Source organism: Schistosoma haematobium, chromosome 3 (genome assembly GCF_000699445.3).
Source record: "Schistosoma haematobium chromosome 3, whole genome shotgun sequence".
NCBI classification, from domain to species: Eukaryota; Metazoa; Platyhelminthes; class Trematoda; order Strigeidida; family Schistosomatidae; genus Schistosoma; species Schistosoma haematobium.
The window spans coordinates 7,740,956-7,760,570 of NC_067198.1; the positions used below are offsets into that span (position 1 = coordinate 7,740,956).

Below are 19,615 nucleotides of genomic sequence, written 5' to 3' on the forward strand. Positions count from 1 at the left end.
ATGAAGTTAGGTTTCTTCCATTTTTTGTAAATAGCACTAATGAACAATTTTATAATGAATTAAAATATTGGCCAAATTCACCTATATTTCAACGTGTATACGATTCACGTGATTTGATATTTTGGGTACGGTTAAGAATGAATGAAGGTGAGATATATATACCATTATTAAAATAAATTTTTCGTCAGGGTTTTGTGGCAATTGCTAAATTCGATTTAATTCCTACTACGAATTGACCTTAGTTAATTGAAAACTAGGAAGTTTCATATGCTTGTTTCATTCTATAATGGAACTCCTCAGTAGTTCCAGTCCTCAACCTGGTTGGTAGAAATGGTTGCTTAATGCTGCGAATCGAGTTAATTTTGACTTGTAAACTATTAGTTACTGGTTCAGTGGTCTAAAGTCTAAGCGCTCTCTATGAGAGGTAAGGATCTTGGGTGTGACTCCTCAGTGAAGTCTTGAATGCGCACTGTTGCATCCTGTTTTATGATGAAACGAATGGTTCTTGGTTCTCAATGGTTTTTGACTAAGATTAATCCGTGATGGAAACCATATAATTTTTTTAATTTTCCTGTTTTTTTCTAATAATTGAACTAAGATTTTTTCAGTCTAGTTATACTGAAATTCTTATGTTTATTTTGAAAATGAGATTCATTACAGCCTTACTTTGCGTAATATTACTTTCCGTCAAAATTACTCGTCATAGTTTTTCAACTACGAAGTTGATGACAGTGTAGTGTTCGTGATATGTAGTAACACAAAGAAACGTCTGTATAAGTTTTCACGGCCTGGAACAATAAGGTTTTAATCAATGGATCATATTTATGTATGGTGTGTGATAAGAGACTCCCCAGTTGTCCCAGTGGAATTCGATGGTTTTCTTGGGGTATCATCTGCAGCGGAGTCAACCAGGAGTTTGATTTAAAGTAACATCTTCAGATTTCATCTGTTAGTACCCAATAACCGAATAAGATACATAAGTTATTTTTAACCTCATGATCCTGAAGCTTTTGCGGAACCAAGGTATCCTAACTTCTCTGAATAGAATCATTGTAACCATCAACCAAGTTGAAGAGCAACTTTTCCATTTTTTTTCTGTTCAATTTTTCATGGGAGGTAATTAGTAGGACGTTTCTAACAGAAGCTGTAAACGCGTTATCAAAAGAGGGTTAATCGAGAAAGAGAGGGACAAAGAGAATTCTCTCTGTACTTATCTATCAAGCAACAAATCACATATTTCGTGTTTTTTATACTTAGAATGAGATTTCGCCAACGATTGTTGATTATTATAATTTCTGTTAGTGTTTTTTCTAAACGATTGTGGGTATATTTTAAAATAATTTGTCATGGAGAACTACAAAATACCAGAGAGCGCTGTATACCTTTATCGAATTAAAGTGAGTATATTTTATCAGTCCACATTTGTAAGCTTTTGAATCTATAGACTTCAGTGGTTCTTCAGCCCTTGGCATTTCAAAATTTAAAACTTGTCTTCGAAATTACACTTATTGTTATGAAATAACTTACACTGGATCTTGACTGATAGAGTTCAGTTTTGTCGAAGAACGGAATAGCAGCCACCATTGAGAGCACTAACTTATTGTTGTGTTACATCCTGAATGAGTTGAATTTGAGTCCTTAGATCATTTCAACTCAGTAACAACTTGAACTAAGCAATTGCCTCAAAAACGGAAGGTTCTGGATTCGATTCATCGGGCGGTCGTTAGTATGTACTGCTGGAGATCCTTTACTGTAACAAAACATGTCTAGTGATCATAATGTTTGATGAAAGCCACCCAGAAATACTGATAATGATTACAGTTTCTTTTAAAACTGTTTTCTGTAGATTCTGCTAAACCAAGAGGAAATCCGGTCGTCACAGAAGACAATAGTAATTCTTTATTACAAGGTAATACTAAACAAATAAATGACAATGATACCATTAATATTACTGCACAAACCAGTGAAAATCAGTTACAGATAACACCAACAACAACAAAGTCAACAATAAATATTACCGAGGAAGAGCAAAATGTGAATCAGGTTGACGGTAGTAAAAATATTCACAACAGGGATAAGGTGATAGATGATCATAAACATTCACATATTGAAATCGATGAATATTTCGATGAATCATTGCCAACAGTTAGTGAAGATGAATCTATTGAAAATGTGGAATTAATAAATCAAACTATGATGAATACTCAAGATAATACTGCATTACCAGTGACTATATTTACATCGATTACAATTACACAAGGACCGAATGTCTATAAAGCTGGAGGTAAGATTAATATGAAATCTGTTTTATGAATAGGTGAAATAAGGTCATTTGTTTCACTATATTATTCAAATATTCCTAAAAATTCTTAGAAGTTATTTATACCAGATTCGTCACTCATTTTTTCAACCGAAAAATGTTTTGTTAGAACTATATACTTACACTTTTCGGGATACAGTTTGTCGATAGTCGGATGTGATAAAACGCTAGACACGTCAGATGTTTTCACCAGCAAATTAGATTAATTGTCTTCTTAGACTGACATTATCTTCAAAGTCTTCATATCTAGTAGAACTCTGTATTATTTTAAACGAACCACTTTTTAATCTCTTATTTTCATATACAGTAGTCAACATTTTGTGAATTTCTCGAGAGTTTTTCACAACTTCAACAAGAACCTTAGTTTATGTTACTTATTTATTGGACAGATATTGAGCATGTTCAGTGAGAAGTTGGATTGGACAGGTAATAATCGAAAATAAAATTGATCAGTTCTAGCATAATATATCAGAAATAGTAAAGGATCATTTATGGTTCATTTCTGTGAAGACTTCATTAGCTTCAAGTTAATCAAATCCTCAAAAATATTTCATAAAATGATCTTAAAAGAGATTGGATATATTAAATATGTTTATTTTTCGGTGAGAATACTTAGTAAGCAGCAGATATTTCAGTCAACCATTTCTTCCCAAATACTTGAAATATTAACCAGAAGAAAATCTAAACAAATAGATAGCTATCCTGACCTATTTACCAAGACTATAAAGTATTTGTGCTCAGAGCAGATGTGTCTTTTGGGTTTGAGTTCCAGTAATAGCGTCAATAATGTGTTAAAAGTTCATCCACCTAATGAATCCTAAGATGAGATAAAATCCGTTCTCTGAAATCCTACTTCTGGTCACTATTGAAATTGTAGAGTTAACAGGGTATTTTATAATTGAGGTGGTGGAGAAAATTTGTAGCTCAGGTGGATGATTTTGCTGGAGTTTTGTTCTCTGACCTGAATAGTTTGGTCATGGATTTTTCATCGTTTTCCTGTACAACATTATCAACATAAACGTCGGGTATAAGCGAAGTATTTGACCAGAAAATATTTGACAATTGTTTTTTACTGATGCTTTAATGAAAAGCTGTGACTTGTGGATTTCAATCTTGCCACGAGTGACCCAACTAGCTGTGGAATGCTAATAAATCTGAAAATGGTAGGAAGCTTTGTCCTAAAGCACAGGATATGTACATTATTCATGATTATAACCATACGTGTAATCATTGACCTAGATAGGTACATGTCATCTATGACCTTGACCAGACGCATAATACAATTATTCCAGTAGGATTTCTAGTACTTGTAAACCAGTTAAAATTGAAAAAGCAACTTCAGTGTCTTAGTACCTACAGAAAACCACGGTATGAGCTATCGACCGTATGGTAATTAACCTCAGTGAAAAAAACATTGACAAATACGTACTACAAGTTGAATTATTGAGAAAGCACTCATTTGAGAAAATGGGGAGACGCAATAGTGCCAGTAGTTATAAGCATTGTTGAGATGGGGTGATATTTCTTAACAAAGTTGGTTGTTGCTTTAAGTTTGGATAAGAGTTTGGAAATAAAGTGTATCTGTATAAACAACTTTGAAATCATGACAAAATGAACTTTAATGTATTTTGACTGTTTATCAGTAGTGTAAAAGATAATGTATTCTACGTTAAATTCTTCAACTTTGTATCACAATTCATTCACTCATATTCACAGTTCTCGTATTGGTTAAATGGATTAGAACTTTCTCAAGGTCATTCCAAGAGTCCCATGTTTGTAAATATGCTTTAGCTTAACCTTCTTATCGAATGTTTTATCCATTTCCACTATTATTTATATAATAAATCGAGAAACTACTACAATCCCCACGAAGCAGTGTAAGGTCTCAAAGACTGGTACAAGTTAAGATTTGTTCATCCCGAAAATCTGACGGTCCTAGTCGGAAATGAACTCATTTATATATTGGTCTGTATACCCATTTGATTATTATTTACAAAAAGGTCACATAGATCAAATTATAACAAGATCGCATGTTGCATTTCATGCTGAACATAGTTCACGTTAATTGAATACAAAGTGCCCTCAAATGCCCTGGTATGGCTGAGAGTGGAGACAGTCCGCTCTCCCTCTCGAAATGCTCTCACAGGGCCACGAGTATATAGTATCTACCAGGGAAGTCCTACTCACTACGGGGGTGTTGTTTACGAAATTGAGGGGACGAAAAGCGAACGTCTGGCGCTTTGACCGGGTTGGTGGACATGGAGAGTCCACCTAGGGCATTGGAAAACCCTGATTCCAAACCAATGGTGCACATGGGCTATACTATCTTGAAGGAACAAATGGCGTAGGAACCAATCTTTAGTCACCGGCTACCATGGGACTGCATCTCCTTACGTTGCTCCGCTGCCTTGTGGATCAGACCTTTAGGTCGAGGGTTCCGGGTGTGACCCCCTACGAAAACCACCTGTTTCGGCCCACGCACCCGGAAAGAATCCCAGCCCTCACACATATCAAATGAGATCTGTGTGGCGCATATGTATTTGGTGCCTCCTTGTACTAATATCTATGTGTTAAAATAAATAAATAAATAATAATGCAAGGAACATTATATCTTGAATATACATTAAAGGGAAATAAATCAGTGTTACATTGAATAAAATATCACACTGAAATTAATTATTACACTGAGTAGTTAGCATATTGAATTAAAAGCGGAAGTAATGACAAACAAGTATCACGTTGAACAAAAAACGTAATTTTGCTTCTTTATCCCGTCGTTTCACCTACCTTGCGGCCTTATGATACCATGTGATTTGTCTGTCTTTTTACAGTAACAAGAGACTCGTTTGAATTAACTCAGATTATTACAGTATATGCTTTATTGTGAATTATTGGATTCTAAATCACAATGGCCCAGAAAGATTGTACCATAGGCTTGACCTTATAACCTTAATTTCCTTTTGAAAGTTCATAGGTGTTCACTGTTGTGGAGTCTATTGAATGTTCTCTTGATTTTCTATATTTTTCTATGATATACCAAATCTTTCTTTAAATTATCAGAAATTTCGCCACAATTAAGTATCAACGTTGTTTAAAATTGACATGTCTCACTTTTAGTCTGTTATTTACGTTTTATATTCCTTATATGTATAAAACAATGTATCATAGTTATGGGTATAACTCTGGAACCAGATTATTTATCTGAACAGTTAAATATGATTCCAGAATGTTCAGTTACACAATCGAACAAATTATGTTATTTATTAGAAGATGCAGCTAACATAATTGCTGTGAACAACAAATTATTATATTATCAGGTAAATCTGAATATATGTTTACATATTATTTGTGTTTTACCATGTCTATTCTGATACCGACATGCACAAGCTTTCCATATGCATGCCCAAGCGACTGCATGAATTGATGGACTGAGAATGAGAATGATGCTTTATTGGTTAAACCAATTTTTGTATATTTGTCGCCTAAATATTCAACTCACGTGTCTAACCAAATGGCATGTGTCTCGTCCCGTAATAAATGAAAAAAACTTTTGGTCTTATCTTATACTTACCATCTGGTCGATATCTAAATGATTCACTGCACCAGTATTCTCCATTTACTTTACACTTTAGTCATAATTTTTCCGTTCAAATGTTTGATGTTTAATTTCATTATATTAATAGTTAACAAAGAAAATCAGTTGTGTTATATCCTAGTGAAGATTAGAGTACGAGTGACGTCTGAGACCTAATAATGGACTATTATTATTTATATATTCTTATGGTATAACTATTGAATAATTAAATTATACATATTTATATTCCTCTTATTATAAGCTTCATTCTGACCTATAATTTATTATTATACGATTTACTGTTCTTAAGCTATGTTCAGTTTATTGACTACTGCCTCCCACGTTCACAGCCACTTTTTGGCTTTATTGTGTACAAATATTATTTCCTATTTTATGGTGCGTTGCGGTCTGTTTGGTTGATATATAAACCCAGTATGTCTGAAACAAATGATTCGATTCGATTCACATAGTGGGAGTTGGTATTGGTGTTCTGGACTCAAATGGATGGGCTAGGAAGATATAGGACCAATAAGGACGCTAGACTGCCCATACCGGTCGAACGTCATTGGTTTGGTACAGTGCTAAGATTGTATAAGTCGTATTTTGATTGGTGGATAAATCGCGTGATAAAAAGCCGGACATAAAGTCATAACAATTTGTACAACATATTGTTGTTCAATCTTTGTTTCAAGTTACTCATTGTTGTTCATACATGTGATCGATCCTAAGATTGACCATATTGAATAATGTGTATAATATACGATGATCAGCGGTCGAAAACCATCAATAGCAATTCTGTGATCTAGGTTTTGTGTTAGGCTGAACTTGAAACGTTGAGGGAACCAATACTACCAATGGGATTCGAACCTGGAACGTTAAGTCACCTAAATTGGATGCCATATCACAACTTTGTTGATGGAATTCCATCGGAACTATAGGACTAGAAAAATATAAAATTGGTCACTACTCAGTGATCTATCACTGTATGTAGTATGTGATATATTATATAATATTGATCATTATTATGACGAGTCCCTAAATACCTAGAAAACTTTTTCATGTAACTTTGATATTAATTTTTTTAAAAAGATATCGACTTTGTGACTGATAACTTCACGTAATCAAACTTAGAAACAATAATCTTTTGTCCAAATAACTCAGTAATACCATCTTTGTTTGCTGGTTTGGAGGTTACCAGGTTTAAACCTAGCATGGCTTCCATGATTATTTCAAAGTTTTAGAAAAAAACTTAGCGTATGCAAAATGGTAACAAGCATCTTAATCTATGTCTCAAGTATTTTTTCAGGCTTGAAAGTCCCAGATTCGATTCACTTCGGGTCCGTGGATGGTCACTGTTGAGGAGTCCCGTTCTTGAACGAAACCATTGCCTAATGTTTTCTGGTTTTCGATATTTTTCTGACCAAAATCAGTTTACGATGTGAAATTTCAAATGTTTCTAGACAGTTGTAAGCAAACGTCAAATAACTAATGCCTACCTTTTTATTCCTTTAGTTGGTAGTGTAATTCATCGCTAATGTTCTAAACTATTTGAACGTTTTTTAGTGATCGCCCATTAAATCAATAGAGTTTGTAATTTGAGTAATATGGTAAACTTTGACAATAATCCATTGTCCTTTTTATCGTTTTGTTTGAAATTTTCTGAAGAAAGTAGAGGCGCAACGCAATGTACTAATCAGTTGTAGACACCTTATTATGGCTTGAAATCGATGGTCGGTATCACGTGTTATAGTTACTAATGAGACTTCTAATCGCGATTTTTTTATAACACATCTACCGTTTCTTCCGTTGCCTATTTTTCTAGACTTCACCGGTTATACGTCTGACCTGCACCATTAACCTTGAGCAGACATAAGCTAAGCTCCTATTCATACTCTATACTCAAGCCTTTCTCCATCCTTTTCCTAGACGGCAAAGAGAAATAATTAGCCAGTTTTTGTTGTGCGCTGTTCAATTATGACTCAAAACGCACACAATAATTTAAAGTACAATCGTGACCACACATCGGTATAATTAAGAAATTACAATAACATCATGAGGGGAAGCCAACTAAGTAATAAGTCCGTAATAAACTAACAGTAACTTAAGAAAGGTACAGTACACATTAACAGTGGAGCATGGAAAAGCTTACATGTAATATAATACAGAAATATGATAATATAAGTAATTAATAATTAAAGGACAAAAAATAAACGTGAGTTTTAGGTAGGACAGTTTTGAAAATTCGACTCCTCCAATACTCGGCCTGTTATAACACAGAGCTTAGTGTATAAACAGAATATTTCGTCAATTAGTTTTTGTTGATGATATTACGTGACCTATCGAGGCAATTAGTGAGAAGCTATATCACTTGTGATATGGTTAAACTTCACTGGTTACGTTTTCTTATTAGAACTCCGGTAATAACTTGAAGTTTTTTACTTGTAAACACTTGATCATTATCAGTATGAGGTGTTCGCGTAGATTGTTGAATATAATACATCCCGGACCAATCTTAGATAACAAGTAAAAAACGAGTGGACACAATCCAGCTATTTCGTTCTGGTACGGGAATCGTCAGGATTGCACACGCTTGTAGTGTCGGTTGCTATGTTAAGTCCACAGAACTTATTCTAGCTTTCGGACAGACCAGTTTATTCATTGTTCCTGAGTGACATTTGACCTTGTTAATTGTTTGCTTATCAACTTTGACTGTTTTCATATGAGCGTGAGTGCACTTCTTATCCTATTCATCACATGTCTGTAACTTATTTTTGTTCGACTATAAATATTGATTCACGCTTGGCTAAAATGAATTGACTCACTCGCCTTCTCCATTGCGCGTCATTTTGTTTTGCTCCGCTTTCCGATCAACGATTTTACGAAATGTACGTATTTAAAAATCCATCCTTGTATTAGACTTATTTAATTCTATTATTCACTAATGCAAGTTAATTCGATTGGCGACATTTATATTTCAATAACAATCACAAACGATCTAACTGAAGTCAGATATAGGACCACTAAACCCTCGACCCCACCGCGGATAGAACCCAAGATTTTCAGATTTCGAAGCTAGTGTTCAGCCTAACCAACTTATGTCAGTCAGTGGTATAAATTGTCACATTTAATGTTCTCCACAAACCTTTCATAATATTTTCTGTTCATCTGGTTATATCTGGAAGTGTTCTTATGCTTCTTCCTTTTCTGCAGCTTACCTATAAACAACAAATATCTCATAAACTTAATATTACAACTAATTATATGTTTAAGGTGGATAAAATATAAATATTTTATCTTTCTTTATATTACAGATAGGTCAATTCCTTGGACATATTGATCCAGATCTAATGAATTCTTTAGTTCAGAATCATGTTTATGGAGTGTAAGTTGTTTTCACAGGTTTTCTTTTATTTTAATATTTTATACTATTTCACAAATGTACTAACCATTGTACTTCAAAAAAATCAACCAGTTATTGTAAGGAATAATAATAACATTCTGTGATAACTGGGACTAGAAACCAAGGATGTTAGGCAGTTGGAGGCCATCGTTTAAACTAAGATTTTTCCGTATCAAGAAAAAATGAACAAAAACTCAGGTATGGTATACCAATTTATTGTCTTAAGTCAAATAACACTGCGTTTTTTTTAATATAAAAATCATACGTTAAATACATTATTTGAGAATCTTCCTTCATTTGTCCTTTAAATACTCCATCATTCTTCTAATTCTGTTGTTCTTTCGACTGCTTTTCGACTTCTTTCCTGTTCTTTTTATTTCAACCTTCTTCTGGTAAACGCTCCACTTCCAATTCCTGCTACATACTGCTAATGTCTGTCCGCATAAGCAGCGCACACCACAATTTGACTAGATTTCTGATACAGATGGATTGTTGTTATTATTTTATCAGATGTTTAGCTCAGTGAAAACAAATAAAGTAGTTGGATGAATCTAAATAGTAAATTAATAGTGTAAGGGATTTATGGATGATTGTTGAACTAAGGTTAGTCTGTGGTGTAAAATAGAATATGAGATTAGTGTTCAGATTTTACAAGACAAAATATATAATTGGTAGGATCCTAACGATAATAATAATAATAATAATATTAACGGTAATAGTAATAATAATAGCAAACCATTGACTAGTGAATTCATGAATTGTGGTGATTATCCTACTCCTACCAACACTGTACATCTAAATGGACAGAGTTATTAGTCATGCTGAAATGATATCTAATTATTTAAGCTTGAAACTTGATCGGTTTATCTACTGTACCAAGTCTTCTCAAATTCTGTGGCTTCAATGTTTTGTCCCATTACTTATATAAGAGATTTCCTAAAGTCCCTGGTAAAGAAATATTTTTAATAGTTGAATTCATGAGTCAATTGAAGTTAGACCACCATGGAAAACCTGGAAGCACTGGACGGCCGTTTCGTCCTAGTATAGGACTCCACAGCAGTGCGCATCCACGATCCCGCACCCCGCGAGATTCGAACTCAGGACCCATCAGTCTCGCGCGCAAGCACTTACCCATTAGACCACTGAGCTGGCTGAGGATTCCCATACTAGAACGAAACGGCCGTCCAGTGCTGGCAGGTTTTCCATGGTGGTCAAACTTCAATTGACTCATGATTTCAACTATTGAAATTTCTAAAATCTCCACAAAACCACTTTCTGATAAAAGAAATATTTGTTACCCGAATAATAACTCATCTTATTAAGACCACGAACTGAAGTATATTGGACAAGCGTTAGAATTAGAATATTCATCACAAAACGTTAAAACCATTACGTAATAAGGGATGAGTAAATAATTAGATAGTGAAGAATACAAACGGAAAGAGGCAAAAATTACAGGCAAATACTGGATGCGAAAATAAGGTTAATGATAACAAAAATAAAATGAAGGGTCGTTTGTTAAGTTATGACTGGCCACAAAGGGGTTAGGGGGTTTACGAAGTTATTCTGTACATACAAATTAGGGTTATATGTACGAATTCCTGTGGCTTCAGCCATATGTAGGAGACGGGAACGAACTCCGTTGGGAAATGATGAAGGAATACGATAGATCACTCAAAATGCTTCCGATTTATCTATACTATGACCGCTATCAATAAGATGTGCCAAGATAGAACTGCGCATTGTTTTTGTCTGGCCCTTTATAAACCAGGCTGTTAGATGTTGACTCATTCGTTGGTTAAGCTGCCTGGCAGTACACCCGGTATAGCTATCTCCACAAGAACAGCTGAATTTGTAAATGCACATTGAGGAGGCCAACTCAGGTAACTTATCTTTCGTCTGAGTAAACAGCGCTGGTGGATGTGGCTAGTGATACTCTGAAAAATAGGTTAACGAAAGTAATTAGTGGGACATTCTACACAGTCAATCTTGCGTGTTGACCTTCTCGAGTCGATAAATAACGTTTAACTACTTTTCTCCTTACAAAAATCATCTGACTATTAATATCTTCACTACAAGGTGTTTTGATACGGCATCATGAACTTTGTATATCTGATAAATGGCTAAGAATAAAATCCAGAACGTGGATTCCGTCATATTTGAAACTTGTTTTAACTGAATGTACTTGGATCCCAGTGTTGATGTTCAGACTGAGGGACTCGAAACAAGTGCTTATTGCTGTAGTTCTGAATATCAACAGCGGGCGATAACAAACCCTTACTAACATCATAAACTTAGAATGGTTCAATTACTTAATATTAACTAGAAATCTTCATAAAACAGAGGCTATCTGCACGTAGTTCAAGTTGCATGTCAGTCTAACTATTTTTATTATCGGTAGCCAGTTTTCAGTAGTTTATTATCAAAATACTCTGATCCACTTTGATTTTATTCTTTTGATGCAAATCATTAAGGTATAACTCAAGAAAAAATTGATTTTAACTAATATTTCTTAAATCGCTGCTAGGTAAAATTTTACACTAACCTTTGAGAACAGATTACATTTTTAATTATTAACATGTAAAATGTTTAACTTCATAGTAATGAAACTTCTTTTTTTTCTTTTCAAATCCATTTGTCCATTTCATATTGAATTTAGTCTGAAGGATTATGATTTCGAAGGTACATGTTATCCGAGAGAAGACATGCTTGAGACGACTTCTCCTGGAATACACCCAATACCGGTAGAATACTCTGATATCATTTTAACTAAAATACTGTTTGTTTTTTTGAAGGGTATTTTAAATCAGAATTAATATTTCCGTTGAATCTTAAGCAAATGAGTGCTTAAGATAGCTGCCGGCCTATTTTGTTGAAATATCGTAGTAGAAGCTTGATGGTAGCCTTTTCTTCGGACAAAAGACCATGTATAAAAGACACTTATTAGTAGACTAAGTGGAGTAAAGTCAATTGTATTAGTCAGACTATATTACTGGTCAAGGTCAAGGGCGCTAAGGTGTAGATGCGATAGCGTATGTGGGGTAGAAAGATTATCAGTATAAGAAGATTTGTGGAAATTGTAGGATTTTCATAGATTGAATCATGAACTAATCTTAGCTACACCACCATTAAAAACCTAGGAGCAGTTTCACCTCATGAAGAGAGTACTCAAAAGTGGGCGTCCACGGCCCGACATCCGGGAACTGAACCCAGGATATTCATTCTCGCACGCAAAAATTTAACTGTTAGACCACTGAGCTGACATCTAGTGTTGAACATGCCTGACTTCAATAGAGATCTGGTTACAAGAAAATTATTACCGAAATTCTTACTGATGAACCTAACAAGTTATATCAATCAGACCGCTCGAACATAGCAGTCGACTGACATAACTTTTATGATTATCAGAATGGGAGTTGTGGAGGTTGTTGAACATTTTTCGCGATCACGAACTGACCTCAATTATTCTCAATTTCTTTTCATTTTAATAGTCTATCCTTACGTACACACAAAGTTTGTTCAGTGTGCGTATTTGGTTGGATCGATTATTGACAATCGGTTCAGTAAGTGCATTTATTACCAGGTAAGTTTAGTTGTCTATGAACTGTAAAATATATACACTATTTATTTACTGAATAGTATTAACTATAAGTAAATAAAGTCAATCTGTTTATCTGCTTACTTGTTGTTAATCGAATAATGTCGATCAAGTAGTACTGTGGTGCGTGCTACTTATATTGATATAAGTAGTATATAACGTGAGTCAAAAGAACGTAATGTCTGGCAGCAGAAGATGGAGAAGATCAAGAAAAGAAGAGCGAGAAAACAATGGAATTTGTTAGAAACTGCATGAGCAATGAAATTGGAGACAATGGATTGATGTTTGCAACAGCAACAGCCCGGTTTGATATGATAGAATGATATTTTGCAAATCAACGATTTACTATATGGTTTTTCTATTTTACCAAGTAATTCTGTAATTTGTGCTAAATACAATTTGGTTGTCCTCACCCATGTTCTCCTTCACAACATTTAGTGTCGCTGCCTCCACTAAGGATGAAGATTCCATGGCAGAAGGAGTTTGAGGACGGAGATGTACTGAGCTTCCTGAAGGAGTTCGAAGCCGTGGCGGAGCTGCTGGGAGTGAGGGTGCCGAAGGCGAGGTTGGTGGTGCTGGGGACGCTGCTGAGAGGCAGGGCGAAGGCTGTGTATGACAGCTTGGACGGTGCTGGCGGGAAGACCACATGGGAGACAGTCACGGAGCGGTTGGCGGCGGAGTTTGGCAGCCCAGTGGACAGAGGGGACGCGCTGCAGAAGTTCCGGTTGGCGAGGTTGCCGGTCGATGGTGACCCACTGTGCTGGCTGTGGAGCTTACCAGATTGTTACGCCGTGCGCTGCCGAGTCTGGATGAGGAGTCGGAGGCACAGTTGTTGGCGTCACAGTTTATCGAGAGTGTGCCTGCGGCCGTCTCCCAACAGCTGAAACTGGTGAACGCAGCGCAACCGATGGATGTCAGTGAACTGGCGAAGGTGACTCGTCAGCTGATGACGCGGACAGTAGCTCCGGTCGGGTGCGGAAAGCAGGAGATGAGTAATGTCGAGAAGAAGATTGAGGAGCTGGAGCGCGAGATTGCAGCAATACGAGTGAACAATAAAAGGAACGATAAATGTTACGCTTGTGGAGGGACAGGACATTGGAAGATAAACTGTCCAACAAGACGAAGACGCAGATATGTTAGACGTTACAACGAGTGTTCTTTCTATCCTAGGAATCTGGGGATTGTTGCGTTAGTAGACAGAGGGGCAGTATATACGAGAGTGAACATAAATGAGCGAGATTTAGTTTGTCTGATCGATACAGGTGCAGCAGTATCGTTAATAGGCAAAGAGCAATATAAGAGAATCAAGCCGTGTACATTAGCTGTCCACACGATAGGGGGCCATATGTTAGAGGTGTTTGGCGTATCTAACAGTATCGTAAAAGTGGGGGATGCGGAGATAAATTTTCCGTTCGTGGTAACCACAAGCTTATCGAGACCGATATTAGGAGCAGATTTCCTAAGAGAAGTAAAAGCGATAGTTGACTTAAGAAGCGGGAAGGTGGTCACGAAATATGGTTCATTGACAATACACGAAAGTAGCGAAGTGGCTGAAATAAGAGTGGTAGCGGATGTCTCGTCAAAGAAACCAAACAATAACGAGTTATGCAAAAAGTATGCGAAACTATTCACTGGAGATGGGGAGCCGTATGGATTTTGTGACAGGGTAAAGCACGAAATACCGATAAAGAACGGTCGAGTAAATATATTTGCAACACGTCTTGTCCCGGTGCATTTAGAGGCCGAGGTAAATCGTCAGGTCCAGGAAATGTTAAAAGAAGGTATAATTGAGGAAGCGGACAGCCCATATAGCTCGCCGGTACTCTTGGTAAAGAAACCAAATGGAAAGTATAGATTTTGTGTCGACTTCAGAGAATTGAATAATATAACAGACCTGAAGCCTTGTGCAATGCCAACAGTGGTGGAAACATTAGATCGGCTATAGAATGCCACGGTGTTTACAGTGCTGGATTTACGGTCAGGTTATTGGCAACTGCCTATAAAAGAGAGTGATCGGAGCAAGACAGCGTTTACTGTACGTGATAAACAGTATCAATTTAAACGAATGCCGTTCGGGTTGGCGGGTGCACCGTTCACGTTCAGAAGATTAATGACACTACTGCTCAAGAATCTAGATAATGTCGAGGTATATGGCGACGATGTAGTTGTGTACAGTCAGACAGAAACAGATCACATCAAGCATGTGGAAGCGGTCTTAAAGCGAATTGACGAATTTGGACTTCGGATTAATAAGAACAAGTCGCAGATAGCGAAAAGTAGCGTCACATTGTTGGGACATAAAGTGGGAGATGGAGAAATAAAACCATTGCCGGAGAAAATTCTTACGATAAAAAATATTGCAGTACCTAATTCGAAAAGGAAGTTGAGACAGTTCCTGGGAAGAGCGGCGTTCTACAGTCGGTTTGTCAAAAATTTCAACGAAATAGCAGCACCCTTATATAAGTTATTGAGCAGCACCAAGTTTACGTGGACTGAGACTGCCGAACAAACGTTCAACCGAATCAAAAACATGCTAGACGATCGCCAGATGACGCTTAGACTGCCTGAACCGGGAAGACTGTTTACAGTGGCCACAGACGCGAGTGATCATGGTATAGGTGCTGTGTTGAGTCAGGCTGATAGAGTGGTGGAATACGCGAGTCGCGTCCTCACACCTGCTGAACAGAAGTATTCAACCATCGAAAAGGAGTGTTTAGCGATCGTGTGGGCAGTGGAAAAATGGAGACCATACCTCTTAGGTAGACGATTTCACATTGAGACCGACCATAAACCCCTGCGGTGGTTGAAAACAGCAAGAGACCCCCGAGGGAAGTTGGCGCAATGGATGATACGCCTGCAAGAATACGACTTCAGTATCGGCCATGTTCCAGGAAAAGAAGACGTAATGGCGGATTACTTGTCAAGACCAGACATGGAAGCCGCCCTGCCATTAACAGCATACGCGGTGAATAGTTTAGAGGGAGACCCATTAGAACTCGTCCGGCAGCAGAAAGCTGACCCTAACCTTCGGGAGGTAATCAGAGTGATAAAAGAGGGAGCAGACGTAGATAAACGAACAATGGACAAGGAGGTAATAACGCTGCTTCGGCAAAAGGACCGACTGAGAGTGAACTCATATGGAGTGCTGACCTGGCAGGACGATGATGAGAATTGGGTGGCGGTGATCCCGAAAGACTGGCGGCGTAAAGTGATACACGAGTGTCACCAGGTAGCACATACAGGCATCGCAAGAACGACGGACTTACTACGACAAAGTGTATACTGGCCGAGCATGAGAGACGATGTGGCTGAATACGTGTTAACCTGCCAGCAGTGTCAGCTAATGAAAAGCGATCGATACACACAACCGCCATTACAGTCAATCCCAGTAACCGCAGTCGGTGATCTATGGTCGGTGGATGTGATGGGACCGTTTCCACAGACGGCGAGCGGTAACCAGTACCTGTTAGTGATGACGGAACATGCTACACGTTGGGTAGATGCCGTACCCATTGCAGACCAGCGGGCAAGGACAGTGACCGAGGTGGTAATCCAGCATATTGTAGTGTGTCACGGAATACCGAAGATGATATTAACTGACCAGGGTCCCTGTTTTGAAAGTGACGAGTTTAAAGCCCGTTTAAAGCAGTTTGGCATCAAGAGAATACGAACTACACCGTATCATCCTCAGACAAACGGGCTTACAGAGAGAAACAATCGGACGTTAAAGGAATGGTTAGCATCAAAAGGAGGAAATTGGGAGAAAGAGTTACCATTGATTTTGCTGGCACATCGTTCCTCCACACAAGGAACAACCAAGAAGTCACCTTTCTTGCTCATGTATGGCAGACAACCACGACTTCCAATGCATAATAAGACCTGGCCACAACAACAGAAGTGGACGACAACAAGGTTAAGAAAAGAGAGGAGAGAGGCAATAAGGAACGTGGAAAAGAAACAAATATCAGACACAAAGAAGGCAGAACAACAGAGGAGAACGTGGAAACCCTTTGCAGTGGGGGACCTGGTAAAGTGTAGAGAACGAAAAAGTAACATAGCAGGGGGAGCATGGTCGGGGAAGCTGGCCCCAAAATGGGGAGGACCGTATGTTATCACGGAGAGACGCGGCTCGGTCTACACGAACAGGAGAGAAGACAAGCAGAAGCGCGTAAATGCTAGTCAACTACAGAGATGGTTTCAAGATCATCATGGGTGTGAGTCACGAAAAGCATCAAAGAAAACAGTGGTACGGAGATCAGAAATACTACGACAGCGACTTGTTAAAAGGGGGGACGAGTGTGGTGCGTGCTACTTATATTGATATAAGTAGTATATAACGTGAGTCAAAAGAACGTAATGTCTGGCAGCAGAAGATGGAGAAGATCAAGAAAAGAAGAGCGAGAAAACAATGGAATTTGTTAGAAACTGCATGAGCAATGAAATTGGAGACAATGGATTGATGTTTGCAACAGCAACAGCCCGGTTTGATATGATAGAATGATATTTTGCAAATCAACGATTTACTATATGGTTTTTCTATTTTACCAAGTAATTCTGTAATTTGTGCTAAATACAATTTGGCTGTCCTCACCCGTGTTTTTCTTCACTACAGTACTATTTAACCAAATACAAATCTAACCGATCTGACTTGTAAGTAAAATCCGTTTGGTGTTATATCTTGAGGTAAGCGGAATCAAGTAACTATAAACACTCATATTCAACGGTGTAACTAAAATCAATATATCAAAAACAATAGTTGCATTGGTATGATCACAGTGTGGTACGATATAAAACTAGTCATATATGGCGTACATTAGCCTTCCCTCCCGGGCCAATCACAGCATTATTTTGTCTGGTTTCTTCACAAATTAACTAGCTCTTTTTAATTTCCTAGAAGCATTTCAAACTAAAACATTTAGAAACTTGTTTTAACTGTTTAGAAATTCAATTTGGTTTACTAATATTTCTTTAAAATTCTCTATATATCGATTGTACACTAGTTAAGTTAGTCAGTCAGCTATGCACAACGAAAAACATAGACATAAGCGTATCATTTCAAGCTGATGCATCACATCAGCACAATGAGGTGAAATTATCAAGCTAAGTGTTATAGTATTAAAAGAAATAGCGGTATTAGTACTGTTAAAAAATTAGTTGTGGACAGTATGATTCGAGAAGAAAGAATGAATTTCGCTGGAAAAAATGTAGATTATAATTTTGGAGATTGTGATAAATGAGGAGATAAACGGTAAGTACTTTCGTACGATTCAGAACTATTCTGAACTATATCACTCAGTGTCTTCAGACATTGGTCGAGATGACCGCTCATGCCCGAACCAGGTAGAATGCATCTATCGACATATCTCAATCCAGCAGTGAATGACTATTAACTTATTCCACTCATTGATTTTTCTACGTTCAAGATTTTTTAAACCTTTTACTACACCAGCAAACATAGGGAATCTACTTGCACTGTGGCTCGACATACATACAGTTCCCAACTATCTTAGTCGATGAAGATCCACAACCTTATCAACCAACTTATCTATTTACCTAGCACTCTAACAATAGTGTTGTACCTATTGACTTTTTTTTATCGATATGACCAATTTTTAATCTACTGAATTTTAGTTTTTAATTTTTATTTCATTTTAGAGCATTTATCGTGGGACTAATTAGAGTAATAGGTAATTTTAAATATTCCTATCGATTTTGCCTTTTCTCTGTTGCACTAAACTGTGGATTAACTGTTGAGATTTTATTGTATTACATCAGTAAATAGTGTAGAGTTTACTTGATATGATGAAGAACATGAAAAAGTGCCTTTTCATATTAAAATAACAAACATACACTGGAATGTAGTGGTAGTTAGAAATATAAGAGTTTTGGATAAAAAATATCTCATTTCATCTATGGGATGGGAACTTTGGAAAATTGTGTAAAATGTTGATTGTATGTCAACAATGTTAGGGTAAATTTAATAACATAATTACTTGAACTATTCCGTTGTTTCTATCGGTTTTTGAATTTTCGATCATTCTTTTTGCATACGTCCATCATGCTCATATTGCTATGATATAGCCATTTGTTCCAGGTTCTTTTTACAAAATAAATAGAATATGGGTGGCAGTTGAATCTGACATACTCTTTTCGTCTGAACGTTTAAAGCGATAGACATTAGTTTGCAATCTCGATGAGAACATTAATCCTAGAATTCAGGTACATCCGGTTGATGAGTCCTGAAGAGGACAAAATGAGCATTCTTGATTCCACTGCTATTCACATTCCGTCTATTCTACTAACAATTAGGTTGAATACTTATATTATTCTTCTTTTCTACAATATATTTAACGATACCAAGAAGAAATAAAAATGATTCTTATTTCCTCTTGAATACCTCAAAGCTCAGATCGTTTTTTATCGGTCAGTCAAGTACTTCTCAGAGTCAATTGGAAATACGGTACTATAAATACAAATGCAGTTAAAACAGTTAGATATTATTAAACAGCCCACTTAGAAAGCTATCGGATGTACAATAAAAATTCAAGAGTAAAAAAGAAATTATCAATTAACAAATCATTTTTCAAACTGAAAACTAATAAATAAGTATATTGTGATCACTTCACACTCAGTTTACTAGTCAAATGATCGTTTAAGTCATCTTTAAAATGTTAAAACAATCAGTTAAAAAACAAGACACTAACTGAGGTTAGCTGGAATATC

At 36.8% G+C, this 19,615-nt stretch overlaps 1 protein-coding gene across 3 annotated transcripts in view; it reads left to right on the forward strand.

Moving 5' to 3' along the window:
- Positions 1–19,615, forward strand: part of CACNA2D1 (Voltage-dependent calcium channel subunit alpha-2/delta-1) — a 125,766-nt gene that overhangs the window by 87,809 nt on the left and 18,342 nt on the right. For 2 of the 3 annotated variants that reach the window (XM_051212898.1, XM_051212897.1), the window contains 8 exons: positions 35–147; positions 1,847–2,284; positions 5,489–5,637; positions 7,190–7,360; positions 9,206–9,276; positions 11,954–12,038; positions 12,786–12,877; positions 18,548–18,579. In XM_051212898.1, the coding sequence (XP_051068822.1) occupies positions 35–147; positions 1,847–2,284; positions 5,489–5,637; positions 7,190–7,336 (847 nt within the window). In that variant the 3' untranslated portion in view covers positions 7,337–7,360; positions 9,206–9,276; positions 11,954–12,038; positions 12,786–12,877; positions 18,548–18,579. The remainder of the gene's footprint in view (positions 1–34; positions 148–1,846; positions 2,285–5,488; positions 5,638–7,189; positions 7,361–9,205; positions 9,277–11,953; positions 12,039–12,785; positions 12,878–18,547; positions 18,580–19,615) is intronic. The other variant, XM_051212900.1, reaches the window with a different exon arrangement.